Source organism: Medicago sativa, chromosome 1 (genome assembly GCF_051527215.1).
Source record: "Medicago sativa cultivar Bolivia chromosome 1, Bolivia_mono, whole genome shotgun sequence".
NCBI lineage: Eukaryota > Viridiplantae > Streptophyta > Magnoliopsida > Fabales > Fabaceae > Medicago > Medicago sativa.
In genome coordinates, this window is record NC_140749.1 from 83,414,246 (window position 1) to 83,426,706 (window position 12,461).

Sequence of the window (12,461 nt, forward strand, 5' to 3'; positions counted from 1 at the left end):
CTAGTTTTAACTCTTTGTTTTATACTAAAATATTTTCCACATACAATAGTGAATAGTGATGTATAATATGATATTTTAGTTTGTGAAAAAATGTTTTCATGGTCAAAATGTATAAAAAATAAATCGTATTTTTTTATCAAAGTAAAATTAATATTTATTCTTTTTTGGGGTTACAATAGGCTGTAGCTCAGAAATTATATTTGTCAAAAGAAATTATTTGTTTTTAACTTGAAAAGAGAATGGAATATTCTTCGGTGCCGACACAGTGACACTTACAAATGGATCAACTAGCAACTGCCATTTTAATGGGACCCAACTCCCAGTCACCGTCCATATTATCCGCTTCCTCTTTTTTTCAATTTTGTTTTGATAATTCTTTCTAAATTGGGAACTTCTATGGTACACTCACAAATTTTAGTGTACCGGTACTCTTGTTTCACAAAATTTATAAATTAACGATTATTTTTATGAAATGAAAAGTTATTTGTTAATATTTATATTTTAGAAAACATCACTTCATAAGAAAAAAACATCATTTCATTGTTTATAAGGATCATATTAAAAAATTTACATTTTGTCATAAAAACTAATCAATATTCATTATTATGAGTAATAAAAATTCGTAAAAATTAAATTTCATTCCGTCGAAGCTTTTAGTAAATAAAATTTAATTATTATAGTTGTCCATGATAGAAAATAATTATTTTTCTTCAAAAAAATAACTCATTTATTATTAATTTTACGACTTGGTGTACCGATACACCCAAATTTATTGGGTGTACCATAGAATTTGCCTTCTAAATTATGCTAACAACTCATTTTCTTGTCCTCGTGAGCTTAACTCAGTTGGTAGGACGATGCATAAAATATGCAAGGTCTGGAGTTCAAACCTCAGCCACCACAAAAAAAAAAAAACACATTTTCTTACCCATTTTTCTAACACGCATTTTTTGTTTTGTTAGGTCAAGTCATTTATTAGCTAGAATTCACTTTTAAAATGAATAAGTATGATTTCCGGCATTTAAACTTTGACATGTGTATATAACAATGCATTGTTGCTTGCAACTGAAGTATGCTGACACAGACTCTAACACATATTTATAATTGCTTGGATTTTGAATTGTTTTCACTAAATTAATGAGATCTATTTAAATTTCTACTAGTGAATGTTTTAAAAAAATATGTTATAGAATGTGTCGCAAGCATTCTTTTTCTTTCAATAAAAAATTTCCATTGACATAAAATTTAGTTGAGTTTTTCTTAAACAAAAATTGAAATTTATTTGAGTTACATCTCATGATTTTGAGCTTATTATTTACGGCTAAGTTGTTATTATTTCTCCAACACCAAAATGAGCGTTATAAACATTCTTATTTTTATGCTGTTTATAATACTCACTATTATATTTAATGAAACTCATGTGAATCTCACACATTAGAAATAAATGTCATATAAAATGATAAAAACCACATATATTTCATCTAATAAAAATGTTGTTGTTAGAGAAAACGTTAGAAAAATAGTGTTCTTATCATTTCTCTTATTTTGAATGATATCCTTAACAGATATTGATGTAAAATCATGCCCAAAAAAATATTTATATAAGTCAGTATTATTAATGGAGATTTATCTAAAGTACTGGTACATGTGATTATGCACGAGAATTTCATTCAGACCTTATATCCTTAATTCTGATTCCTCAACTCTAGAAATGATTTTACATCAATTTCATAAATTTTGATTATCTCAATGGATACTACTAATTTATCTTGAAATGTGAAAAACCAAATTAAATCTACATAATAAGTAAAGGAAAACTCATTAATGTTCACGTACAAAACGAACACATCAACTACCCTACTATTTTTTGTTTTTTGGACAAGTAGCCACTACGCCTAATGGCTAGAGCTCACACATTTTAAATGTGGAGAAGTGGGGTGTCTGGGGTTCGAACCCCGACCCCTGCATATAAATATGCAATATCCCTACCAACTGAGTTATTTCTTATTATATGTGAAATTGATCACATGTTAACCAGCATATGAATTTGTGGGTCTATCCTAATAAACTTCTGAAAAATAGAGTGGATTTCAACCTTATTTATCATACAAATTTACGGGTTAAGATCCTCTCCATTTGACAAATTAAATGTACTAGTTTTCAATTTGGAGAGAGATAGATACAAAAAATAGATGGTGGGTTTTATCATTAAGTGAGTCTCACCATCATTAATTATATTTTACTTTTTTCAAGATTTTATGTGTCTTTATCTCTTTAAATGAAAGAAATGAAAAAAAAAAACATAAATGAAGAGGATCTTAACTCCAAATTTACCATCCTCTTGATTCTTAAACATTGGTCTTTAATGACATAAATCTTATCCATTTTTTCTCTTGAAAGGTTGTCCACTCTTATCGGTCATCAATAGTAGTTAATGCAAAACTAAAATATGCATAGTAAAATACTCCCTCCGGTCACTATTATAAGAAAATTTTGACTTTTTAGGTTCATTCAATAAATGATGTATGTGGTCTATATTGTAGACCACATACATCATTTATTGAATGAATCTAAAAAGTAGAAATTTGCTTATAATAGTGACCGGAGGGAGTAATATTTTTCACCAAATAAGGTCTATCTGAGCTTTATTTTATTTATATTTTTTATAACATACTCCCTCTCCAATCACATTTATAAGCAAAAAACTACTTTTTAGGTTCATTGAATACCCTATGTATTTGATATACAATATATACCAAATACATTGGATTTTCAATGAACTTAAAAAGTTGTTTTTTGCTTATAAATGTGATCGGATTGAGTAGTAATTAAGATATTCGATCCTTCAGGTGCCCCAAAGTATCTTCGACATTTGAATTTTTTCTACGGATAAGATACCTTTTAAGTAGACAACACCTTGAATCAACTCAATTTGTTTTTCTTATGAGAGTCATGTTGCCAACTCTCCCCACACTATTCTTTCAAAATAAAGAAAAATACAACTCTCCCAACAATATGTTGGTTATATGTACATTTTTTTTTTTTTGCGAGAAACTAAAATCATTAGTTATATATACATAATGTGTACTTATTTATTTTTATTTTGAGTAAAAAGAAGATATTCATTCAAATAAGTAGATCGTATTAAATTCAACGGAAATTACATCTTCTTTAAAATTAAAAATGATTAATCTACAAACAGACTCACAACATCTAAATTAATATCTTAATACGACAAAATACTTATAAAAATGATAATTAAAATAAACGAAATAATCATGCTGCCGAATATGTAGTCATAACTGAAAGTAGGGTGCACCGTCAAACAAATAAAGAAAAAATAGTAGGGTGGGTCAAGGAGGCCATAAGTGGTGGAGGTGAAATAAATAGTTTCATTAGTGTGGGGTACACACTTGTTTTGTTGACAAAATGTGGCACACGCGTTTGCAAAAATGTACCTTATCAATAAAATTAAGGGTTAAATATGTTTTTGGTCCCTATAAATATGTCAACTTTTTGTTTTAGTCCCTCTAAAATTTTCCTTCAGCTTTTAGTCCCTATAAAATTTTCAATCTTCACTTTTTGTCCCTCTTTTAAAGTAAACTCATGTAGAATTCATATTATTTACGGTTAAAAAATTCAGAATTTTTTAACAAAACATGAATTTAATATGAATTTTTATATTTTTTACGGTTAAAAATTCATATTTAATTTGTTCTTTGTTCAAAAATTCTAATTTTTTTTAGGAAATGTTTTTAGAATAATTTACACATTTCTGCACAATTTTATTAAAAAATACAAAAATTAAATTAAAAATAGGGACCAAAAGTAGTGATTCAAAATTTTATAGGGACTAAAAGTCAAAGGAAAATTTTAGAGGGACTAAAACGAAAAGTTGACATATTTATAGGGAGTAAAAACATATTTAACCCTAAAATTAAAGACAAAATAAAATAAGTTCTTTTTTTAATAAAAGGGAGACATTTAGGTCAAATTACAAATGAACACTATAACTAAAATAAATATTAACAACATCATGCGATAAAGATTAACACAATATAAAGAATGATGACCAAGACATATAATATTTATACATAGATGAAAAACATAATCTGCAAGCCAATTTACCACTTGGTTTTCCTGTCAACATAAGGTATATGAGGGGATCGGTTACATATTCTGGTTACTAGTAATGTTGAATGTTGTTTATGTGTGTGTGGAGATTTTAATTCAGTTCGTAGTGTCGAAGAAAGGAAGGGTAGAGCCACATTCTTCAGACAGGGGGATGCAGACATCTTTAACAGTTTTATTCATGACAGTTTACTGATTGATTTGCCTATTTGTGGTCGGTTATTTACTTGGTATCGTGGTGATGGTGTGTCTATGAGTAGATTGGATAGGTTTTTATTGTCTAATAAGTGGTGTGAGAAGTGGCCTAATTGTGTTCAGGTCGCTTTTCAAAGGGGCCTTTCTGATCATGTTCCAGTTATGCTTTATGTTGATGATATGAATTGGGGTCCAAGACCGTTGCGGATGCTTAAATGTTGGTCCGATTATCCAGGATATTCAGACTTTGTTCGTGAAACTTGGGGAACTTTTACTTGTCAAGGATGGGGTGGGTTTGTTTTAAAACAGAAGTTGAAAATGATGAAAGCTAGTCTGAAGGAATGGCATAGTAAACACTTTCAGAACTTGGATGGAAGGATGTCGGAGGTAAAAAATAAAATGGCTTGGTTAGATGAAAAGGGTGAGTCGTCAGCGTTGGCAGAAGAGGAGGTAAATGAGCTTCATGACTTATCTGTTAAATTACACTCGTTGTCTCAGATTCAGAATAGTATGAATTTGCAAAAATCTAGAATGAATTGGTTGCGGGAAGGGGATGCAAATTCCAAATTTTTTCATGGGTGTATGTCAAGTCGTAGACGTCAAAATGCTATTAATGTTGTGAATGTCGATGGTGTTTCTGTGGAAGGGGTGAGTAATATTCGCACAGCTGTCTTCCATCATTTTGCTAATCATTTTAAGGTTGTGGATGCTCAGCGCCCAGATATAGGGAGTCTTCAATTTCGCAAGTTAACTTTTGGCGAGGCTGGGAATTTAACAAAACCTTTTTCTCCTGAGGAAGTCAAGCAGGCAGTCTGGGATTGTGACAGTTATAAGAGCCCGGGTCCAGATGGTGTCAGCTTTGGTTTTATTAAAGAGTTTTGGGATTTGGTAAAGGATGATTTTCAGAGATTTTTGGGGGAGTTCCATCGAAACGGAAAATTGACAAAAGGTTTAAATTCCACTTTTATTCATTTAATTCCTAAGGTGAATAGCCCGCAACGGCTAAATGATTTTCGGCCTATTTCTTTAGTTGGATGTTTGTATAAGGTTCTAGCTAAAGTTCTTGCTAATAGGCTCCGTGCAGTGGTGGGTAGGGTGGTCTCGGAGTCGCAATCAGCTTTTATTAAAGGGAAGCAAATTTTAGATGGTATTTTAATTGCAAATGAGGCAGTTGATGAAGCGAGACGTTTTAATAAGGAGCTGCTCTTGTTCAAGGTTGACTTCGAAAAAGCATATGATTCCATTGATTTAAGGTATCTGGACTCGGTTATGGCTAGTATGAATTTCCCAACTATTTGGCGAAAGTGGATTTACGAATGTGTCGGGACTGCAACAGCGTCAGTGTTAGTGAATGGCAGTCCAACAGAGGAGTTTCCTATTCAGCGGGGTCTTCGTCAGGGAGATCCTTTGTCGCCATTTCTTTTTTTATTAGCTGCAGAAGGGTTTAATGTGCTTATGCAGGCTGTTGTGGGGGCGAATGTGTATAGTGGGTATCGTGTTGGACAGATTGGAGACCTTCGCTTGACTCATTTGCAGTTTGCAGATGACACACTCATTATTGGTGAAAAGAGTTGGCAGAACGTGCGTACTATGCGAGCAGTGTTGCTATTGTTTGAGAATATTTCGGGCCTTAAGGTCAATTTCAATAAAAGTATGTTGACGGGAGTAAATATTTCTGACTCATGGTTGTCTGAAGCGGCATCAGTGATGAATTGTCGTAGGGGGATCATTCCTTTTGTGTATTTGGGTTTGCCTATTGGTGGGGACTCTCGAAAAATTGCCTTTTGGAAACCTGTTGTTGATCGCATTGCTTCGCGCCTGTCGTCGTGGAATCATAGATTTCTATCTTTCGGAGCTCGTCTGGTACTCCTCAAAGCTGTGATATCCTCTCTGCCGGTTTACTTTCTTTCCTTTTTCAAAGCCCCTGCAGGTATAATTTCTTCTATTGAATCTTGTTTTAAAATTTTTTTTTGGGGGGGTTGTGAGGATAATAGAAAAATTGCTTGGATTAATTGGGAGTCGATTTGCACTCCAAAGGAGGATGGAGGGTTGGGGGTTAGGAGGGTAGGTGCTTTTAATTTATCTTTGTTGGGCAAATGGTGTTGGAGGATGTTGGTTGATAAGGAGGGGTTGTGGTACCGTGTTCTGAAAGCCCGTTATGGCGAGGAGGGGGGGCGACTAAAAGAGGGGGGTAGGCATTGTTCAGTGTGGTGGCGGTCGTTGTATAGAATTAGGGAAGGGATTGGAGAGGGTGTGGGAAATTGGTTTGATAATAACAATAGGAGGGTGGTTGGTGACGGTAAGAGAGCTTTATTTTGGCATGATATTTGGACGGGGGAAATTCCGCTGAAATTAAAATTTCCCCGTTTATTTCATTTGTCTATCATTAAGGAGTGTTCGGTGGAGGAGATGGTGAGGGTGTTGGGGGCGGCTGAAGGGTGGGATTGCCTGTGGCGGCGTAGTTTACTAGCCTGGGAGGAGGAGGAAGTGAGGGAGTGTGCTGTGTTATTGCATAATATTGTTTTGCAGGATAATAGCATTGATACTTGGCGTTGGTTGTTGGATCCTTCTCAAGGATATACGGTGCGGGGAGCTTATCGATTCCTCATTGATAATGGAGAGTTAGTGGATCGGTCCCAAGTTGACGACATTTGGCATAAACAAATTCCTTTAAAGGTTTCTATTATGGTGTGGCGCCTTCTTCGTGATCGACTTCCTACAAAGGAAAATTTGGTGCGACGGCGTGTTCTTTCTCTTGATGGAGCAACTTGTGTGTCCGGGTGTGGACATTTGGAATCAGCAAATCATCTGTTTTTATGTTGTGATATTTTTAACTCTCTTTGGCATCATGTCTGGTCTTGGTTGGGCATTGATTTTGTATCTTCAGGTGATCTCCGTCAACACTTTATTCAGGTTACGAATTATGCGGGTTTGCCTAGATCAACACATCTTTTCTTTAGGATAATTTGGTGTGTCACTGTTTGGGTTCTATGGAAGGAAAGGAATGAACGTGTATTCCAAAACACGGCTTCCGACTTTTCAACTTTATTGGCAAAGGTGAAACTGAATTCTTTCTTATGGTTGAAATCAAAACAGGGGCTTTTTAGTTACAGTTACCATGACTGGTGGAGTCACCCTCTTCTTTGTATGGGTGTTCATTTGTAATTTTCTTTTTGTGTTGGTTTTGGTGTCGTTTCTTGTTTGACACATTGTTTCTGTAAATACTTTTGAGTGGGTTGCTTTTTGCATGCCTTGTGCGAGGCAATCCACGTTGTTAATATGATATTTCATTTTAGTTTGTTCAAAAAAAAACATAAGGTATAAACACCTCCCAATATCGCATGTTAAGGCAACTGATGAGGTTGATGATAAATGCACAAGGAAGGACATCCCTTTTCAACCAGAGATACAACCACCACTAAATCATACTCAAGAAAAAAAAATTAGTTTTCAATTTTAACATCTTTAATCTTAACCACACAAGTATAAGAACTTTTGTAAAAAAAAATGAAAAATATAACTTCATAATTTTGAGCTATAATTTCCAGTCTCTAATTTCACTTTTTTATATACTTATTTGATTTTCTATTATTGCTATAAGAGAATGATACATACTTAACTATGATCTAATCTAAAAAATCTTAAGAAAGTGGAATAAGGTTTTCTAATTTGGACATCTGAACATGCCAGTCTTGATAAGAGTTTATGATGTTACATTTCTACTCCTTTATTTTAGTGTTTGTTTGATTATTTTTTTTTTGACAAGGTGTTTTATCAGTCATATTTGTAGGCAAATGTACTTTGTCGTTTTATGCTATTAACATGGATGCTGTGAGTTTGTTCACAAATTCATCATTTTTGTTTTTAACGAATTTGGATTTGTATTGTATCGATGTACTCTATCAATTTGAATGAATGAATATCGTTTATTTTTGTCAAAAAAAACTAATAATAATGGAGAATTTTCTAAAAAAACTAATAATAATAATAATAGAGAATTAAAAATTTAAGCAAAAAAATGACTCCAATAAACATTTTAGAGTATTTTCAAGAGAGTTTGAATTACATCTCTTCAAATTACAATGGTTAAACTTCTACCACTAAGTTATGATGTCATGAAATGTTGAATAATGTGTAAAAAAAATGAAATGTTGAATAAGAAAGTGGTAATTTTGTTATAAAAAAAAAAAAACTAATGGAAGTGATAATGTCGAGCACATCGATCTAGTTGAAATTGGAATGGTTAATTTTTTTTTTACACAAGAAATTGTTAAAATTATTAGTCATTACAAAAAAAAAATAGTTGCACCTTTTCGCCACAATTTAATAATTGTGTATTTTTTTATCCCGTTTCACAAAGATAAATATATTTTTAGTATAAAAAAAGAGAAAGAGTATATACAACAAACTCGTACTTGTCCTTGTGCTTCTTAGACATTCTTGGTTAACCAAGGTTGATCAAATCGGTAATAATTTAGCTAATATATTTTTGTCCAATTTTTTTTAGCTCATATCCAACAAGGATGCAAGTTCAAATTATATTACCAATTAATGCAATGCAGTTTGAAATCTAGTTTGTGGATATACAATATGTAAAAGTACTTTTGCAAGTCTATAAGTCTCTCTACTTTACATTACATTCAAGGAAAAATAATATGTCCTTTAATTCACAAGAAAAATTGTACAAGCTTCAAGCACAAGCAACCTTAAAAAAATAACGAAAAAGACAAGATCGAGAAACTCTATCTATTTTTCAAAATAGATAAAGTTTTTTGTTTTTTTTTAACAATAAAGTTTTTTGTTTTTGTTTCAAAAAATAGAGAGTTTTATTAGTATAGGTTTGTATATAAAAAAGTCCAATCAATAGAGAGTTTTATTAGTATAGGTTTGTATATAAAAAAGTCCAATCATGTCACAAGATTTTGAAATGTGTATTTTTTTTTTATATGATTTTTGTTTTGACGAGTTGTTTTATACGATGAAATGTATATCTTTTACATGTTTAGATAAATAAAGAGGATTCTTACCGTCAAAAAAAGACATTTATGAGTAGTATAGTTACACTTTAGGACCAAAGAGATTGAACTCAAATATGGTGACCCCAAAAACAAGTTTAGTAAATTTCATTTTGCATCTTAAAAATTTAACACAAGTTAAAAAATATCTTAAAGCATAGGAGGGCCAATATTTTCCTATATTCCACAAGATCATTAATTATGGCCTACCAAGAAATAAAGAACTTCACCAGCAAGTATAACATGATCATCACTTTATAAATAGGGAACTAATCCTTTCCGAACAACATATCAATCCCACCTTAAATCCATTTCCACAATCACTTCTAATTTGATCCATTTTATTATCTTTTGCAACCACACCATGTCTGATGAAGAGAACCGTAGCCGTGGCCTCTTCCATCACAAGAAGCATGATGATGATGATAGTAGGCCTATAGACACTGACAGTGGTTACAACAAAACATCATACTCTACAGGTGATGACTATGATTCTGGTTATAACAAAAAAACATCGTACAATGATGACCAGCCATCTGGTGGTGGTTACAATAAAACATCATATGGTAATGACAATTCTGGTGGTGACTATGAAACTGGTTACAATAAGAACACTGATAATTACTCTAATAATGAAACATCTGGTGGCTATGGTGCCAAAACAACCACTGGTGGCGGCTACGGCGGTGGTTATGGTGACTCTGACACCAAAACCACTGGTGGTGGCTACGGTGGTGGTTATGGTGACTCTGACACCAAAACAACCACGGGTGGCGGATATGGTGGTGGTTATGGTGACTCTGACACTAAAACAACCACTGGCGGCTACGGTGGTGGTTATGGTGACTCTGACACTAAAACAACCACTGGTGGCGGCTACGGTGGTGGTTATGGTGACTCTGACACTAAAACAACCACTGGAGGCGGCTACGGTGGTGGATATGGTGACTCTGACACCAAAACCACCACCGGTGGTGGTTATGGTGACGATCGTCGTGATGATGTTGATTATAAGAAGGAGGAGAAACACCACAGCAAACATGAGCATCTTGGTGAGTTAGGTGCTGCAGCTGCTGGTGGTTTTGCTTTGGTAATTTTTTTAATTACCATTACTCCTAATTGCTATTTAATCTCTCCCATATTTTTGTTATTTGTTTCTTTTCTCTTTCGTTCTTTTTTATTTTGTTTTAATCAATAAATTTTCTCTGATGGTTAAAAAATTGCTATTTAATTTCTCCTTACAAAACATTTGAATAATTAATATTTGAATATTTCTATTTTTACAAATGAAAAAGAGAAATTATTATTAATTAAATAGATTTGTACAAAGTCTTTGATGTTACAAGATCAAAATTCTAGTACCACTAAACTAACATCTAGTGAACTAAATAACTACTCTACTTTTTGAGAGTTCTGTACTAGAAAAACCATTTTACAAATTTATTTTTAATTTTCCTTATTTTTTTTTATATTTTTTTCTTTAATAGAGACACATGCATGATTGAATGACTATAAACTTGTCATAGAATATTGAGTTTTACACAATCACATAACCTAATCTTGTTGAGCATGACTCATATTCATTAATTAGTGGTTATAACCTTGAGTCGTTCCACGATGTTTGAGAGAATCATTAGTAAATTTCAATCTGAACCGTAGTATTTAAACATTACATTGTGCTATGTCGCCCTAAGATTTCCATAATAGGAAAATTGCATTAACCACTTTGTTGTTGGAGATTACACACAATCAGCCAAACTTTGTAATTAATTTTTTTTGTTCTTGCGTATTTTATTTTTATTTTTATTTTTATTTTTTTGGTACAAGAAGAGGGCTGAGCCCAAGTTCTTGCGTATTTTATTTACATGTATGTAAAAATTCGATCTTGATTGGACCGTTCATATTTGGTTGGATGTTGGTAGGACAAATAATGTTGTATGTTACGCTATAAATAGACATAGGGTTTTCAGTATTCATCTTTTGAAACCAAAATTGAAAATTTGTAAGTAATTGATTTTGTGATTTTTTTAAAAATTTGTTTGATATAGTATGAGAAGCAAAAGTCAGAGAAAGACCCAGAGAATGCTCACAGGCACAAGACAGAAGAAGAAGTTGCAGAAGCAGCTGCAGTGGGATCTGGTGGGTTCGCCTTCCATGAGCATCATGAGAAAAAGGAAACAAAAGAGGAAGAAGAAGAAGTTCATGGAAAGAAGAAACACCATTTCTTTGGCTGAACATATGTGTATAATATAATTATAGAATAAGCATACAAGCATATTATGGAGATATTCATTCTGCTTAGCTTTGTCTTATAATTAATTATGCTTTTGGCTTATTTATGTGTATTAGTATTAAGTTAATCTTCCAGTTTGCTTTGAGTGGTTTGGAGAATGTTTCCAGCTTGGTGTCATATAGATGTATGGTATGGATCTATGTTGTGTCAACTGATAAGTACACAATATACGGTTGTAAAAGAATGTGAGATGATTTCAATAAAATTACTTGTTCTGTAGTTAAGCATTTGTCTCAATAAAATTCTTTGGACACTTCTTGTTTTTCTTTAACATTAATCCCCCTTCAGTTTATAATCTAATACATTATATACACTGAGTAGTCAATTATGAGAGAGAAAACAAGTGAGAACAATAGAATTGAAAGTTAAAGTTACTATTCTTTGTTTTAAGAGGCAAAATTGTGGTAAATAAAATTTGATTGGATGGACATAATTTATTATGGTGGTATAGTATTAGTGTGACTGCTATTTGGAATAATATTTTTTTATAAAAGAAAATACAAAATAAGGATAAGATTCATAAGAACCAAAACCTATGTAAAATATTAAGTCACACTATTTTGTATTTTCTTATCCCTATTTTGCACATAAAATTGTCTTTTTTTAGTGGTGTTCTGAGTTTGAACTCCGAATCTTGCATATATTATGCATTGTCCCCTACCAACTGAGCTAAGCTCACGAAGACATGTAAAATTGTCTCTAAAATGTTGTGACTAAATCTCTGATAGTTAACATTCCCTGCCTCCTAAACCAGAGGAGGAGGTTGACAATGAACATTTTTTGACATCATTAACCGCTTTTTCTGGTGCAGGGACCACGCAAGTATT

General features: G+C 32.6%; 1 protein-coding gene across 1 annotated transcript; it reads left to right on the forward strand.

The window, feature by feature from the left end:
• The first annotated feature begins 9,629 nt into the window (after positions 1-9,629).
• LOC146958270 (uncharacterized) lies at positions 9,630-11,855 on the forward strand. The gene is made up of 2 exons (XM_085741366.1): positions 9,630-10,431; positions 11,390-11,855. Exons 1-2 carry the CDS (start codon positions 9,706-9,708, stop codon positions 11,573-11,575), a joined length of 912 nt encoding a protein of 303 aa, XP_085597492.1. The 5' UTR covers positions 9,630-9,705; the 3' UTR covers positions 11,576-11,855.
• Positions 11,856-12,461: the final 606 nt, after the last annotated feature.

Excerpts from the sequence above, each read along its gene's own strand:
- LOC146958270 (XM_085741366.1), top strand. The coding sequence starts at position 9,706 with ATGTCTGATGAAGAGAACCGTAGCCGTGGCCTCTTCCATCACAAGAAG. Across the intron at positions 10,432-11,389 it reads CTGCTGGTGGTTTTGCTTTG|TATGAGAAGCAAAAGTCAGA; the intron begins GTAATTTTTTTA and ends TGTTTGATATAG.